This window comes from Danio rerio, chromosome 15 (assembly GCF_052040795.2).
Source record: "Danio rerio strain M-AB ecotype USA chromosome 15, GRCz13ab, whole genome shotgun sequence".
In the NCBI taxonomy this organism is placed as follows: Eukaryota; Metazoa; Chordata; class Actinopteri; order Cypriniformes; family Danionidae; genus Danio; species Danio rerio.
Genome location: NC_141035.1, coordinates 46,505,001 through 46,523,264, shown reverse-complemented (window position 1 = coordinate 46,523,264; position 18,264 = coordinate 46,505,001). Strand labels below are relative to the sequence as shown.

Genomic DNA, 18,264 nt, shown 5'->3' with positions numbered 1-18,264 from the left:
ACTTAAAAACCCTCTAAAGTACATTTTGTCGTCTAACAACGGTAATATTTGTCAAACTGTAACATCTCTCTGCTTGTTGCGGTCTGTATGTGGGCGGAGTAATACAAAGAGGTGAAGGGTGAAGAGGCTTGTGATGTTGCACAATATTGCACGGCTATCAGCCAATCAGATTCAAGAACAGAACTGTTGTACATACACACACACATATATATATATATATATATATATATATATATATATATATATATATATATATATATATATATATATATATTTGTTTATGTATTTATTTTTGTTGTGGCTCATTATTTCAGCTTTTGATCTGGGTGTTTAGCGTTCTGTCATGTTGCTAAGGATGTAATGAGACCTTGAAAAGAGGAGATCATTAGTTTAATCGAATGTTCAGTGATGTCAGAGACTGAGAGAATGAATGATCTGTGTTCAATGATCTCTGACAGAAACTGAAGGCTGGAGACTCTTTATGAGCCCTGACTGTGATTGTGTGTTTATGTCACCTGTGTGTGTGTGTGTGTGTGTGTGTGTGTGTGTGTGTGTGTGTGTGTGTGTGTGTGTGTGTGTGTGTCTGTGTGTGTGTGTGTGTGTGCCATCTGTTCATGTCTGCTACTCTCACTGTGAGACTAATTACAAGACTTTACACGTACCTACAACAACCAGGGCCTTCGCATCAGAACCTGAGCAGATCCTCAGAGCTCTCACACTTATCTGATATACTTACGGCTTCATTTAAACTGCCACCATTATGAATTATAATAGGTCATATTTTGGTATTGGGGGTCTCCAACAACAGGCTGATGTGCATGCAAGGTCAAAAAACACTTATATGTGCACTATATGCGTTTATTTTTATATAATTACACCAAAGACTAGTGTTTGGGTGTTTTCCAGTAGTGGGTTGCAGCTGGAAGGGCATCCGCTGCATAAAACATATGCTAGATAAGTTGGCGGTTCATTCAGCTCTGGTAACCACTGATAAATAAAGGGACTAAGCTGAAGAAAAATTAATGAATGCCAATCTGTGATTGGTCCGATTACCCAGTCTGTTGTGATTGGTCCGATTACAATGTCTGTTGTAATTGGTCCAATAACCCAATCTAATGTGATTAATCTGCTAATAATTATAAATCTGTGGTGATTGGTCCAATGACCCGGTTTGCAGTGATTGGTCTGATGGCACAGTCTGTTGTGATTGGTCTGATGACACAGTCTGTTGTTACTGGTCCAATGACCCAGTCTGTTTTATTTGGTCTAATAACCCAGTCTGCTGTGATTGGTCCGATGGCCCAGTCTGCTGTAATTGGCCCAATGACCCAGTCTGTGGTGATTGATCCAATGACCCAGTCTATTGTGATTGGTTTATTGACCCATTTTTTTTGTTATTGCTCTAATAACCCAGTCCGGTTTTAATTGGGTCCAATGACCCAGTCTGTTCTGATTGGTCTAATGACCCAGTCTGCAATAATTGGTCTGATGACACAGTCTGTTGCCATTGATCCATGATCCAGTCTGTTGTGATTGATCTTATGACCCAGTTTTTTGTTGTCTAATGACCCAGTCCGGTGTTAATTGGTCCAATGACCATGTCTGTTCTGATTAGTCTAATGACCCAATCTGCTGTGATTCGTCTAGTGGCCCAGCTTGTTGTTGTCTAATGACCCAGTCCAGTGTTAATTGGTCCAATAACCAAGTCTGTTCTGATTGGTCTAATGACCCAATCTGCTGTGATTTGTCCAGTGACCCAGCTTGTTGTGATTGGTCCAGTGATCCAGTGTGTTGTGATTGGTTCAATGACCCAGTCTGCAGTGATTGATCCGATTACATAGTCTGTTGTGATTGGTCTAATGACCCAATCTGCTGTGATTTGTCCAGTGACCCAGCTTGTTGTGATTGGTCCAGTGATCCAGTGTGTTGTGATTGGTTCAATGACCCAGTCTGCAGTGATTGATCCGATTACATAGTCTGTTGTGATTGGTCTAATGAATGATCCAGTCTATTGTGATTTATTCAATGGCCCAGTCTTTTGTGATTGATTTAATGGCCCAGTCTATTGTGATTGTCTGATAATCCTGTTTGTTGTGCTTGGTTTAATGACCTAGTCTGCGGTGATTGGTCCGTTGACCCAATTTGTTGTGATAGGTCCAGTGACCCAGTCTGTGGTGATTGGTTTAATGACCCAGTCAGTTGTGATTAGTCTAGTGACCTGGTCTGCGGTGATTGGTCTGTTGACCCAGTCTGTTGTGATTGGTCTGTTGACCCAGTCTGTTGAGATTGGTCTGATGACCCAGTCTGTAATTGGTCTAGTGACTGGTTTATAACGATTTACCTTGTGCTTTGAGTATTCACAACTGTCTTTTCTTGTGTTCTCTCTGTGTTTTCCAGGTAACTATGGCGAGAGTGGGATGGAGGCGTTTAAGGAAATGGCGGGGAAAGAAGGCATCTGCATCGCTCACTCAGATAAGATCTGGAGTAACGCAGGCGAGCAGAACTTTGACCGCCTGCTGGTGAAACTGCGCAAGTATCTGCCCAAAGCTCGAGTGGTGGCCTGTTTCTGCGAGGGCATGACTGTACGAAACATCCTCATGGCCATGAGACGACAAAACCTGGTCGGAGAGTTTCTGCTGGTCGGCAGGTCAGTGGATCAATATTTGCTGTCATTATATTGAAGACACTCTGGTGCATCTTTAAAGAAATCATGCATGACCTGAGGTTGAGAAAAATGATGTTGTGTGTGCTCTGTTTACATAAAGTTTTTAACTCTACTAAAATATATGTTTGCATATATTGCTAAATAGGCTAAGTGAACAAATTTGTTTACCTGAAAAGCTATGCTAAAGTCAGTTATTCTCCTTTTAAATGGTGCAATCTGTGTTGTAATGTCTGTCTTTGTTTTGGCCTCTATAACCAGCCCACTGTCAGTTTACACAGTTATATTCCAGCACCCGGGTTGCCTTGGTGGAAAACAGTGTATTTTATTGCAGTTTTTAGGACTTTATGTTGGTGCAAGCAAAATTGTGACCTCTAGAGGGCAGTAGCAGCATCCGAAAAAGAGTAGTAGAAGTATAGTGTTTTTATAGAGGTGTTTCTTAATTTAACAAACAAATATTACATACGTACTATAAACATTAGCTGTGCAGTTTGCAGCGTAAGGCCCAATCTTTAAACATACAGGCCTACGCTACTTTTGGTGTCGTCAATCTGTGTGTCGAGTCATCAGAGCGTGAAAAAGAATGTAGACTTTGTAGGATTTGTAGGATTTGTAGGATTTGCATATTTATAAATTGGGTTTTGATTTTACGAACTGGATTTTGTTAATGTGAATTGTGTTGTAGATGTATACATTTTATTTTATGAATGTATTATTTTTGAGACTCCATAGTTCAGCCACTAGGGCTCTACCAATCATCTATGCGCAGTCTAAATCGTTTGGCGAAAAAGCATCTGAATCCACTTTTGCTATTTTAAGGACGGAAAAATATGCTTTTCGTCCCAGCGCATGCTCCAACAGGGTTGTGCTTGTTCTCTTATGCTGCGTTCACACCAGACGCGGCACGCGTGCGAGCGCGAGTGATTTACATGTTAAGTCAATGCAAACGTGCGAATAGACATCCTGCGGCGAGATACGCGCGAATGGCGCGGCGCGAATGACGAGAATTGCGCGGTGCGCATGGCGCGATTGGCGTGGCGCGAATTGAACGTTTTGCGCGTTTGACGTGCTTAATGCGCGTTTCGCGCGAATCACTCGCGTTTGAAAATCTGAACTTCAGCGGACATTCGCGCCGCGTTAACCAATCAGGAGCTTGCTCTTGTGGGGGCGTGATTGTGACGTATCGCCTGTTGTCGGTGTCCCAGGGGAAATCCCCCTGCAGACACCGACAAGAAGCTTATCAAACTGGGCTGGGCTCAGTCAGAAGCACCGCTGAAAACTTCCATCCGCCAGGTTCAGTTTCTGGAGGAGTTTATGAGCTTAAAGAGCTGGATGCACCTCTGAAAGGATGTAGTGGACTCAGACACGGCTCTAAACGTATCGACGCTGTTTATCATCCTTCTTAAAGCACATAAACACTGTTATTTTCTTCATAAAATCCATGTTAGCCCTTTAGCTATGAAGCTAGAGTCACTGGGCAGACAGAAGCCCTGCCCATCACGTGAATCTGCGTCTGTTCTGAAGTGAATTTGACACGCGAATGAAGCGGGGTTTGATGCGCGAATGAAGCGGGGTTTGATGCGCGAATGAAGCGAGAAACCTCAAATGTTCACGCGGCTGTTTACGCGCGAATAGCGCGATTTATCCGCCCATTCCGCGTCTGGTGTGAACACAGCATTAACGGGTTATGGGTGTGTTTTGAGCATAACATGCATTAAACTATTTAGAGTCTCGTCTCCCATTCCCTTTAAGAGTTAGTTGCGTCGTGCCATGGTGCATTTGCTATTTACATGGCGGACTTTGTAAGAGGAAAAACTGATTGCTTCACTAGTGAGAAAACAGAGCATCTGCAGCGCGAGGATAAAGAACGAGCCTCCTCCATTCGGCATCTTTACTTTTACTCCTTTACTTTCATAGATACAGAAACTATGTTGTACACACTCCACTTAAGACATCCATTAGCATACATAATTAATTTAGTTTAAGCGCAAAGATCTGTGTCAAAACTATTTCTAAATTCAGTTCTAATTTCCAGCAAATGAATAAATGAACAATAATAATGAAGTGTGGTCAAAAAACTGAGTTATATATATTTAAACACACATCCTATACGGTGCATACGTCACTAATCTGATTTTTGGACCAGCACGCCCATGAGTCCACAAAGTGGCCCAAATGGATTTGCTATAAACAATGTAGTGCAAAACGTGAAAATGACAGTTGCGCTGGTCAGAAAATAGCAACAAATCACGCCATACATGTCTTATGCCTTATTGCGCCGAGTTTATGATAGGGCCCTAGGTGTCAATTCTACATACTGGAGCTTTGATAAAGTCTTACACAAGAATCTGTGTGTGTGTGTGTGTGTGTGTGTGTGTGTGTGTGTGTGTGTAAGTGTGCGTGCGTGCGTGCGTGTGTGTTGATTGTCTTTTTTTTACATCAGTTGCTCAGTCCAGATGAGAATCTAGAGGACATTACAATCATCATCATCTCCATCTTCATAACCATTATCATCTTCATCATCTTCATCATTAATGAAGGTAAAACAATTTAAAATCCAATGTCTCTTTAAAATAACAGGTTTTGCTTCTCAGAAGAGCTTTTTCTTTTCTTAATGTCACAGATCACCCTAAAATGATAATGAACTCACTCTTTACTCTCCCTCAAGAGTTCCTAACCATTATGAGTTTCTTTTGTTTGGTAAGCACAAAATAATCAAACTCTAAAGAAAGCTGAAATTTTGTAACCATTAAATTCCATAGTATGAGAAACAAAATACTATGGAAGTCAATAAACACTATGGAAGTCAATGGCTGTTTTTTAACAACATTCTTCGGTGTGTGTTCAACAAAAGAAACTCAAACAAGAGCTTTAAAACAAGTGTAGTGTTCATTTTTGGGTGAACTCTCCCTTTTAAAGTAACTTTTTCTTTTTAATACTCCAAAGAAGCTTCTTTTTTTCATTACAAAGAACATTTTGTGCAGTGAATGTTAAAGGATTTTCATGAAAACATCGATTCGTGGTAAAGAAGTGTTATTTTTTAGAGTGTACTTAGACATCTGTCTCCTCTCTTTGAGTCTGAATGTCTGTGATGGCCGCTGTAAGACCCTCTCCTGCCGTTATTACCCCCTTTACTGACTCAATCTCAGGTCAGATGGAGGGCTTACTTCTGTCTAAAGTGGAATCACAATAAGAGCTGGCTGACGACAACATAGAAAACGCAGAGCGAAATTAAAGTGTTCAATAGGGTTTTTGGTCAGCATTAGACTGAAATGTGTGCTTTAATTAGGAATAAACATTCTGGAAACCTTTAAATATTTTAATATGGTGTTAAATTAAAAACTTAAAAGACTTTCTCCAGAAGAAAAAATATTATGGGACATACTGTGAAAAATTCCTTCCTCTGTTAAACATCATTTGGGAAATGTTTGAAAAAGAAAACAAAAACCACCGGAGGGTGAATCATTTTGACCTGTTTCAGAGATCTGTTGCACCTTTGCCGAATCTCATCTTCTCTTCCACACAAGTGTTCACTGTAGCTCTGAAACTGGTGAACAAGACTTCATTCCCTGGTGAAATGATATAAATCTGTGCTCTCCGGACTCTAGTACATTGCGTGAAGCCAGACAATCAGATTAGAGCTGCCGCTTGAGAACTCTCATCGTGTTTTTGAGTCCAGTGCTGTGTCTGAAATCGCCCCCATGTACCCTCATTCACTATTCCCTACATAACTCCACTAATATAGTTCATATATGTAGAGTGAGTGAATTGAAGCACCGAGTTCTCTGAAAGGATGCCGCTTTGTTTGTGATAGACTGTGGAAAGCGACACTGTAAAAAATATCCATAAATTAGCAGTTTTCCATATTTTGTGACTCTAGTTTTTATGTATTTTTTATCTTCCCTCATTTATTTATGCTTTTAAATCACATTATGGCACGTTGATCTTTCTTCTGGCAACTTTTAACCTTAAAAAATTGGAAAAAAGAGACTTTTATTGACATTTTAATAGTTTAAGTGCTATATTATTGAGAATTGTCTGGCTGCAGAGTTGCACTTGCACCTTCAGACTTGCACTCTCTGGCTTGCACGCTCAGGCACCCATGCTTTCTATGCAAGTGATGCCATTATGGTCAACACCTGCACCTGTCAGGTCACTTGAAATCAACACAAATAAAGTACTTAAGTTGTACACAGGCCCGGATTGGCTAATTGGGAGGACCGGGAGAATTCCCGGTGGGCTGGTCCGTTTTTTGGCCGCGAGGGCCGGTGTCCTTAGCTCCAGAATCTGTCGCTCTCAGCAGTCACACTTTTTAAAAAGAATTTATTTATTTACTTGACCACAGCCTTCTTATTCATTATTTTACCGCAGCTCTGCTCTTTTTATCTATTTCTCGTAGCCTCGTGAGCAAGATGCAGCTTAATGACCCTTAATGATGATATAACTAGATAAGTCACCTTTCAGTGTACAGCTGTTGTGGTACAGTGGTTAGCATGTTAGGTTATGACGCCGCCAACCCTGGTTCCGTCCTCGTATGAATAACATTTTTTTTTTCATTTTTATTGTTAAGACATATTATACAGCAAGGGTTGTTGAACATTTGAAGTTCTAAAGCAGCTGTTTTCTCAACAACAAAAAATGACGTGGCAGTGTAGAAACTGAATTAGAAATGACCTTATTTTAATATAGTCAGTGGTGAACTGAGGTGGGCCGGTCTAAGGCTTGAAACTCCAGGGCTGAAAAAGAGTCCCACTCCGGCCCTGGTTGTACACCATGACAGACCCCACCCCCCAACCACTGAAAAGCGGTTTGTATATTCATCATATGATTATAAGGCTTTAATGTAAGTTTACCAAAGCAGGCTACTATAAACATTTATACGAGCAAAGCATATTGTGACGACCCCTTGTGGTCGTTTGTGGCTGGGGTGTGGGTGTCGGTCTGTGCATCTGTGTGTGTGTGTGTTGCAGGTCCAGCTGATTGCGCTGGGATTGAGAACACCGGTTTGTGATTGAGTTGCTCTGCTATAAATAGCGTGTTCGTTTCAGACGAGGAGAGGCTGCACGTGGAATCTGGTCACTTATCTTTCGGCTGGGATCGGTTTTGGACCTGATGGGCTAGCAACATGACCTTCGATAATAGTAAATAAATATATTTTTGTACCGCAATTGTACTCGACTTCTCCTTATTTGAGGTGACCGGTTTAGGTCATAACAAATGGGGGCTCGTCTAAAACATTTTTTTTAGACTGGTTAAATTTGGTATTGTTTGTATAATTTTTGTTATTGTTTTGGATTTTGTTAAATTTGTTTTGGTTAATTGGTTATGATGATAAAACTGAAATTTGATTTATTATTGGGAGAATCGAGTGCAATTGTATTGAAAGAATGGACTTATTTTGTGTAATTCCATGCACAGCTGGTGGACATTTCAAATAGCCCTGTGAATTAATTTCGTTGTTAGGATTAAGTGATATGTCTCTTGGGACATGTCAAAATTTTTTTTTTTTAGTTTGTTATTTTTGAGCAGATCGGTGGTTAGAGCTATGTCTCGGGAGCACGCCGAGGTGTGAGAGAATCGCCAATATAATTGGTTGTTGTTCTCAGCCTGCGGTATTTGGTTGTCTCCAGTGGGTGTGGCAAGGAGGTAAATTACTTAAGGGGTTTATTGATTATTCTTTTTCTTTTATTTTGTATATGTGTGTGTATATATATATATATATATATATATATATATATATGTATGTATGTATGTATATATATGTATATAGACATATATATATATATATATATTTTTTTTTTTCTTTCTCTTTCGTTGTGCCCCTTCTGTTCCTGATTATGACGTCAATTGAAGTAGGTGAGTTTATTGAGAATCCTTCTGAGCAAATATTTAATTTGTTAACAAAAGACCAATTGATCGAGATTGCAGCCCACTATGGTATTGTCCTTACGACAAATGATAAAAAACTGAAAGAAAATGTTAGGGCAGTTTTAAAGATGGCTTTTATAGAGAAAGGGATTATGTCTTCAGAAGTAGGGGTTTCGGTTACGAGGTATCCCTCTACTACCTTTACCTTTGAACAACAGAAAGAGTTGGTACTTCTCCAGTTAGAACAGCGAAAATTGGAGTTTAAAATGGAAATTGAGAAACGAAAATTAGAACAGGAAACTATTTTGGCACAACAATCTTTGGAAAATAGAAAATTAGATCTTCAACAGCAACGTTTGGATCTAATGAAGGATGGAAAAGTGAGATTAAATGATGATGATTTAGGTGAAGGAGCAGAGGGGGGGCTACCTTCTGTTAATTTTAATGTAGCAGCAAACTTGCGATTAATGCCTTTGTTTAATGAAGAAGATGTGGATACATTTTTTTTGTTATTTGAACGAGTTGCGGACAATCAGAGTTGGCCGGAGGCCGAACGATCGTTAATGTTACAGTGTGTTTTGACGGGTAAAGCACAGAAAGCTTATTCTGCTTTGAGTTTGGCCGATAGTCAAAATTATGATAAAGTTAAAAAGGCCGTTTTGAAGGCATACGAATTGGTTCCAGAAGCGTATCGCCAAAAATTCCGTGGTTTAAGAAAGAACTTTACCCAGTCATATGTAGAAGTAGCACGTGAACTGCAATTGTGTTTTACACGCTGGTGTAATTCTGCCTCTGTCAAATTGTTTAAGGATCTGGTGGAATTGGTTGTTTTGGAGCAGTTTAAGAACATACTGCCAAATCAAATTGCTATATTTATTGCAGAACGTAATGTTTTGTCAATAGCAGAGGCAGCAGCATTAGCAGACGAGTATGATTTAATTCATAGAGTGGGGAGTGATGTGGGTTGTCTTAAAGAGAAACCTACATTTGTGCAGCGTCCAGAGTTACCAACAGTCACGCGTTATGGAAACACGAAAATTGCTGGTAAAAACGATCCAGTTTTAATCTGTAATTATTGTTTAGGTCATGGGCATTGGAAGAAAGAGTGTCCTGCGTTACAGATGAAAGGTCGGGGCCGTTACATCCAGCCAAAACCTACATTCTTGGCCGCACCGGTGGCTAGATCTGTTGAATCTGAGTCCTCCTTCATACCATGTAGTAACGAAATGCGGGAGAGTTCCTTTTCTGAGTGTAACTTTTCACCTTTTGTTTCTGATGGTTTTGTGTCTCTTCCAGAAGGCGAGCGTGTGCCGGTGAAAATTCTGCGGGACACAGGGGCATCTGCTTCTTTCATTTTGGAGTCCGTATTACCTTTCTCAAAAGAATCATTTACGGGCAAGTCAATGTTGATCTGTGGAATTGGGTTAACTAGGATGTCGGTGCCACTGCATAGGGTTACGTTGCAGTCTAAATTGATTCATGGTGATGTGGAACTAGGGCTGAGACCTGCCCTTCCAGTGGAAGGAGTTTCTGTCATTCTTGGGAATAATTTGGCTGGTGGACGAGTTTGGGGTGAGTCAGCACCACCATTAATTGTAACGTCAAAACCCATATCCGTTGCAGACCGGGATAGTGGATTGGATTATCATGATGTTTTTCCTGCTTGTGCAGTCACGCGCTCAGCAAGTCGGATGAGTATTATGAAAAATGAGGTACCATTTCAAATAGATGGGGGTGTTTCTTGGCCAGCGTCGTTGCTTTCTGTATCGCAGGATGAATTGATTAAGCAGCAAAAAGCAGATCTGACGTTGAATGAATTGTTTTCACAGGTGCTCTCCGATGCTAATGCAGCCCAGGGGTATTTCATGTGTGAAGGGGTTTTGATAAGAAAATGGACTCCACAAGCTAAAGCCTCTATAGGGACGCCATACGTACAGGTAGTAATTCCAACCACTTTAAGATCGATGGTGTTAAAGCTCGCTCATGATGATCAGTCTGGGCATTTGGGCGTGAGGAAGACGTATGATCGTTTAATGCGGAATTTTTTTTGGCCTCGACTAAAACGCGATGTGTCGAGCTATATTAAAACTTGTCCTGTTTGCCAGCTAATAGGTAAACCAAATCAGAATCCAAAACCTGTTCCGTTACGTCCTATCCCTGCGGTGTCTGAACCATTCAGTCATTTAATAGTGGACTGTGTGGGTCCTTTGAGTCGATCAAGGTCTGGTAGTGAGTATTTGCTGACTGTTATGTGTCAGGTTACACGGTACCCGGCAGCTTTTCCACTGCGATCAATTACAGCGAAGTCTGTTCTTAAGGCGCTCTCCCAATTTATGTCAGTCTTTGGGATACCTAAAATCATACAGTCAGATCGGGGTACTAATTTTACTTCGGGAGTGTTTGAGGAAGTTTTGCGACAGCTTAATGTTAAGCATAATATATCTACGGCGTATCATCCGCAGAGTCAGGGCGCGATTGAACGCTTCCACCAGACTATCAAATCCCTGTTACGTGCTTATTGTACAGAACTGGATCGTGACTGGGAGGAGGGGTTACCTTGGCTCATGTTAGCTGCCAGAGAGGTAACCCATGAAAGTACTGGTTATAGCCCAAATGAACTGGTTTTCGGTCATAATGTCCGTGGGGTACTAGCTGCGTTACGGGATGATTGGATTTCTCTTGAGCCACCGAAAAAATTAGCGGAGTATGTAAACGGGTTTAAAAGACGACTCTTTGAGGCTGTTAAGTTGGCTAAAGCAAACTTAATGCAGGCACAATTAAAAATGAAGCATGCGTACGATCGTAGAACTGAGCACCGATCTTTTAGTGTCGGGGATCAGGTAATGGCATTATTGCCGGTGACTACTTCTCCATTTAAAGCTAGATTTGCTGGCCCGTATGTGATTCACCGTAAAGAGTCGGATGAAAATTATGTTATTGCGACACCAGAAAGAAGGACAAAAACTCAAGTATGTCATGTTAACTTACTTAAACCTTTTTATGGCCGTTCAGGCTCAGTTTGTTGTCAGGTATCCCCTGTATTGTCCGTTCATCCTGCGACATCTGATGAATTATTTTTGGATTATGAAAAGACAATGGAGCCAGATGACAGCATTATGTGTCCTCGATTGAGTAATTCAGAAATTCTGAGTGACTTACCAGCCTTTTTGCAACATCTTCCTACTGAGAGACGTTTAGAGTTGGTCAGATTGATTAAGGATTATGTATGCCTTTTTTCAGATGTTCCTAATCAGACGCATGTTGTACAACACGATATTGATGTGGGGGATTCCCTTCCAGTGCGTCAGCGATTCTATAGAGTGCCGTGGGAAAAAAGGAAGCAATTGGAATCGGAGGTTAAGTATCTGTTGGAGAATAATTTGGCTGTTCCATCTTCTTCTAGTTGGTCATCTCCTTGCTTGCTAGTAAAAAAGAAAGATGGTACCTTGAGATTTTGTACCGATTATAGAAAATTAAATGCAATCACAAAACCTGATTCTTTTCCCCTTCCCCGTATCGAAGATTGTGTGGACAAAGTGGGTGCTGCCAGATACCTCAGTAAATTTGATTTATTGAAGGGTTATTGGCAGATTCCGCTGAGTCCGCGCGCCCGTGAAGTCTCTGCGTTTATTACACCTGATGGGGCATATTCTTATAATGTGATGAGTTTCGGATTGCGAAATGCACCGGCCACATTTCAGAGGCTAATGAATCGTGTGATAACTGATTTGGAAGGTTGTGCAGTTTACTTGGATGATTTGATTGTATATAGCGATTCTTGGGAGGAACATCTACGGCGAATTAGGCAGCTATTTGAGCGTCTGAAGGAAGCAGGGCTTACTGTGAACCTAGCGAAGTGTGAGTTCGCTAGGGCCACGGTAACCTATTTGGGTAAGGTTGTTGGTCATGGAGTTGTGCGTCCCGTGAGTGCTAAAATTGAGGCAATTGACAGATATCCCCCACCCCGTACCAAGCGAGAATTGATGCGTTTTCTTGGGATGGTGGGATATTATCGGAGTTTTTGTAATAATTTTTCAGAAACCGTCGCTCCGTTGACCGATTTGTTGAAAGCGTCACGTGTGTTTGAGTGGAATTCAATCTGTCAAAATGCCTTTGAAAATGTGAAGGCGTTGTTGACAAATGCTCCAGTTCTTGCTGCGCCGCAGTGGGACAGACCATTTAAAATACATGTAGATGCGTGTGAGATTGGGGCAGGGGCTGTGCTCCTACAGGATGATGGTGATGGGGTGGAACGTCCAGTATGTTTCTTCTCCAAAAAATTTCTGCCTTATCAGATTAATTATTCTGTAATCGAAAAGGAAGCCTTGGCATTGGTTTGGGCACTCCAGCATTTTGATGTCTATGTTGGGGGGGGTGGATTGCCGGTGGTTATCTATTGTGACCACAACCCTTTGACGTTTTTGACAACTTTACAAAATCCTAACCAACGTTTAATGCGATGGTCTTTATTTTTACAGCCGTACAATTTGGAGATTCACCACATCAAGGGGAAGGAAAATATTTTGGCGGACGCCCTTTCTCGTGCACCGGTCTCTTGAAGTGATAGAGATATGTCGATTTGTGTCCTGTTTCTTATTTGTTGATTGTGTATAAGTTTTTTTTTTTTTTTTTTTTTTATTTAACTTTTTTTGGGGAGGAAGGTGTGACGACCCCTTGTGGTCGTTTGTGGCTGGGGTGTGGGTGTCGGTCTGTGCATCTGTGTGTGTGTGTGTTGCAGGTCCAGCTGATTGCGCTGGGATTGAGAACACCGGTTTGTGATTGAGTTGCTCTGCTATAAATAGCGTGTTCGTTTCAGACGAGGAGAGGCTGCACGTGGAATCTGGTCACTTATCTTACACTTATTTATCTCACTTATTTACATCAACTATCAGGTCTAAATAGACACATAAAGTATTCTCCCACAGTTATGAATAAAAAACACCAGGCAAATTAAAATTTTAGTTTTTATTTTAAACATTTCAAGAAGTTGTAGTATTACAACCAGGCCCGGATTGGCTAATCGGGAGGACCGGGAGAATTCCCGGTGGGCCGGTCCGTTTTTTGGCCGCGAGGGCCGGTGTCCCTAGCTCCAGAATCTGTTGCTCTCAGCAGTCACACTTTTTAAATTAATTTATTTATTTACCTGACCACAGTCATCTTATTCATTATTTTACCGCAGCTCTACTCTTTTTGTATATAACCAGCCTGCAGGTTAATGATGATATAACTCAGATGAGCCACTGTTAAATAAACGGCTGTTGTGGTCCAGTGGTTAGCACGCTAGGTTACGACGACCATCAACCCGGGTATGATCCTCGTCTGAGTATGTTAATTTTTTTTTCATTTTTATTGTTAAGACATATGATACTGTTAGGGTTGTTGAACATTTAAAGCTATAAAGCACCTGTTTTCTCAAAAAAGACGGGATAGTGTAATTAGAAACTGAATTAGAAATTACCTTATTTTAATATGGTCAGTGGTGAACTGAGGTGGGCCGGTCTGAGGCTTGAATCTCCAGGGCTGAAAAAGAGTCCCACTCCGGCCCTGATTACAACTAAACGACACACATAATGTCAACATCGATTCGATAAGGGAACGTCTCGACTCGCTTAACGAAAAGAAAGCGGCACAGATGATGTGTAACATTGCTGGAAAGCTGTTGTAAGGAAAGCTGTGGTTCAGAACGATCTGTTTTCGTAACTATAGCAACTGCAGCGCCTGTTGCCATATGTTGCCAGAAACTACAGTGAAATGCTTAGAAAAAAGGCACTTGAGGAGGTTTGTTGCAACAATCTTAATGAAATCCGTTATTTCTGCGATTTTTAAGTTAAATTATCAAAGGACTTTCATGCAAGCGACCACAGGTGGTGATTGTACATGACGTCACTTGCAGAGGAAGTTCGGTTGCCTGAGCGTGCTAGCCCGAGGGTTCAAGTGCAAAAAGACTCTATTGATGTTGTCTGGGTTGGTGTTGTATATTCCAAAACAAAACCCTTGTAGTTAACTGGCAAAACATTTTCTTGCAGATTTATTTCTCCAAATATTATTTTCATACACTATATTGTTTCAAACCACTAAAATGTCAATAAATTCTTTGTTAAACTGTAGAGTTGATTTTTCAACATCAGTCGACAGAGCAGAGATCAACATCCCATAATGCAATTCACAACCGTAAATAAACAGAAAACACAAAACACGAAAAGTAAGTAAACCCGTTGCCTTAAAAGCAGCAAGTTGATTTCACTTTAAAAAAAGCCAGCACATTTTTACGCAGCGGATGCCCTTCCAGCTGCAAACCCATCTCTGGGAAACATCCACACACACTCATTCTGACACACACTCATACACTACGGACATTTTTTGCCTGCCCAATTCACCTGTACCACATGTCTTTGGACTGTGGGAGAAAACCCCGGAGGAAACCCATGTGAACGCAGGGAGAACATGCAAACTCCACACAGAAACGCCAACTGAGCCGAGGCGAATCAGCGACCTTCTTGCTGTGAAGCTTTAGCAATACCTACTGCGCCACTGCGTCGCCCACACATATTGTTTACTTATTAATTGTAAACCAACGAGTTTACTCTCTTTTTTTTAAGTAAAGTCAACTAATCGCTTTTTGCAGTTTAAATTCATCAGACAAATTCGATTTTAAACTTCTCGGTTAGTTATTTAACACCTATAGACCATTTTGAGGGATGTAAGCAGAAACAATGGTCCTAACGTATTTCCTGTTTTACTTTTTTAATTTCTAGAGCTTCAGAGAATCCAAAATGAGCCACATTTTGATAAATAATGTCATGATAGCTGTTTTAACATTATGTTATGATTGAAATGCCTCTTGTTACAGCTAGAAAATAGTTTGATAACAAGCAGGAAATGTTCATGGGCCAATGACATGACCACATTGAAATGGTCTATAACAGAGGTGTCCAAACTTTTTGGGCCGAGGGCCAGATGCAAAAAAAAAAAAAAAAAATTTGTGCCGGGCCATATATTACATACATTACATACATTACACAGACACGCGCATATATATATATATATATATATATATATATATATATATATATATATGTGTGTGTGTATGTGTATTGTGTATGTATGTATGTATGTATGTATGTATGTGTGTGTGTGTGTGTATATGTGTATTGTGTATGTATGTATGTATGTATGTATGTGTGTGTGTGTGTGTGTGTGTGTGTGTGTGTGTGTGTGTGTGTGTGTGTGTGTGTGTGTGTGTGTGTGTGTGTGTGTGTGTATATGTGTGTGTATATGTGTATTGTGTATGTATGTATGTATATGTGTGTGTGTGTGTGTGTGTGTGTGTATGTGTATTGTGTATGTATGTATGTATGTATGTATGTATGTATGTATGTGTGTGTGTGTGTGTGTGTATATATATGTGTATTGTATATGTATGTATGTATGTATGTATGTATGTATGTGTGTGTGTGTGTGTGTGTGTGTATATATGTGTATTGTGTATGTATGTATGTATGTATGTGTGTGTGTGTGTGTGTGTGTGTGTGTGTGTGTGTGTGTGTGTGTGTGTGTGTGTGTGTGTGTGTCTGTGTGTGTATTGTGTATGTATGTATGTATGTATGTATGTATGTATGTATGTGTGTGTGTGTGTGTGTGTGTGTGTATATATGTGTATTGTGCATGTATGTATGTATGTATGTATGTATGTATGTATGTATGTGTGTGTGTGTGTGTGTGTGTGTGTGTGTGTGTGTGTGTGTGTGTGTATATGTGTATGTATGTATGTATGTATGTATGTATGTATGTATGTGTGTGTGTGTGTGTGTGTGTGTGTGTGTGTGTGTGTGCGTGTGTGTGTGTTATGGAATTATATTAATTTGTTATTTTAATTCATCAAAATCTTCTCTGGGCAAATTACACTTGCAACTCTCATCCTTTATAAATTCTCCTTCAGTGAAGGGTTTCCTGTGCTGTGCGATTAGCATAGAATTTTCTTGCAGTTTATTAGCACGAAAAAAGCTGCTGTTGTTGAGCTGATAAGCCAGCTTCTATTTGTTTTACTTTTTGATCTCGTTCGGCACCAGTGTAAGAGCTGAAGGCCTGATGTTTTATTTTATAATGTCTTTAAATATTGTAGTCCTTCATTACTGCAACTGATTCCTGGCAAATTAAACAGACACATATTCCACTGACCTCTGTGAAGAAATATTCTTTGCCCCACCGTGACTGAAATTTCCTGCACTCACTGTTGATTTTCCTTTTTCTTGTTTGTGCCATGACTCGCCAAAACGTGATTATGAATTATGTTTCTTTCACGTTGTTCAGTTCGTTTTACTTCATAACAGGAACTGCTGCCTAATTGAATGCATGTAATAGCGTCACCTGGTGGTTATTTATTGAATTATGTTTATTTTTATATGGTGGGCCAGATTCTATTAATATTCATAAAAAGCCTTGCGGGCCGCCACAAAACTAATTGCGGGCCGCAGATGGCCCGCGGGCCGTAGTTTGGACACCCCTGGTCTATAGTGAGCTGTCTATTAGTAAAGAAGCGAAGCATATTGATTTCACTCATATATACAATATTAATTCAATTATAATTCATTTATCTAAATGTACACTGGATGTACATTTAAAGAAATGGATGTTTCCCAGAGATGGGTTGCGGCTGGAAGGGCATCCGCTGCGTAAAAACTTGCTGGATCAGCTGGCGGTTCATTCCGCTGTGGCGACCCCAGGTTAATAAAGGGACTAAGCTAAAGGAAAATAAATGAATGATTGAATTCGGCTTAGGGCACCATCTTGTGGTCAGACGCAGAAATGCATTCGGTAGGCAAACTCTCACAGTACATTATGTGTATTTTGTAGCTGTCGAGTGTACATTGGTTGTACACTCGACATTGAGGTGCATTGTGGGATTGATTGAGTGCACTTTAGAATGTCTACTATGATTTTGTGCACCACTACAAATGGCTGCTCTCTCAAATATTGTTTAAAGTACACATAAAATCAAAACCAACCATATTGATTTCGTTAGCTCACATTGCTAGTTTTGTGCTGAACAATTCATCTGTGCATGTCATTAGGGAAAAAAACAATAGTCTGCGCTTGTAATCTTTAATTAAAATCTGGAAATGCACTTTATATTTGTTTTCAGTTAAATTTTCTGATTACTTCAGTCTGAGGTATTGGGCGTGGCTAACATACTGAACCACGCCCCTCCAGCTTTGACAACAAACAGAAATGGTGAGGAGGAAAAGTCTGTTAGGTTGTAATAACTCTCCCCAAGCCCCTTTAAACTCTCCCTAACTTTCTGACTGAAGCATCTGCTTTACTACATCCAATCAGCTCGCAGCAGAAAAAAACAAGCCACGCCCACTGCATTCTCATTTAATATTCCGTTTCTCTTAGAGCTGCGTCACAACACGAAAAACACGCAATCAAATACTGCAAACTTCATGACCATTAGGAGTTCTGAGAGTGTTCATGATGCGTTTCCTGTCTCGGGCAGGATGTGGTGTTTGCGCAGTGGTCTGTGTTCCATGCGGAGGAGCTGTCAAGCCTTCGTCATCCTCCTCTTCCTCCTGGCAGCTCCGAGAGTGTGAGAGGAATATTTAACAGATGAGAGAGAAGGAAAGCAGAGAAATCAGGACCGAAGGCAGAGCAGGCAGCAGATTTGCGTCTGCACTAATGTGTTCGTTTAAATTAGCCAGAAACTAAATCTTGTAACTGGATGATTGTTCACCAAA

The 18,264-nt window shown here is 40.6% G+C and overlaps 1 protein-coding gene across 9 annotated transcripts in view; it reads left to right on the top strand.

Annotated features, from left to right (window-relative positions):
- The window catches only part of grm5b (glutamate receptor, metabotropic 5b), a 156,558-nt gene that overhangs the window by 51,464 nt on the left and 86,830 nt on the right, over nt 1–18,264 (top strand). For 7 of the 9 annotated variants that reach the window (XR_015508212.1, XR_015508213.1, XR_015508211.1 and 4 more), the window contains 1 exon segment: nt 2,398–2,647. Coding sequence is in view for 3 of the 9 variants with exons in the window: in XM_087282294.1 (XP_087138420.1) it covers nt 2,398–2,647 (250 nt within the window). In the remaining 6 variants the exon portion in view is untranslated. 9 annotated transcript variants of the gene reach the window in all.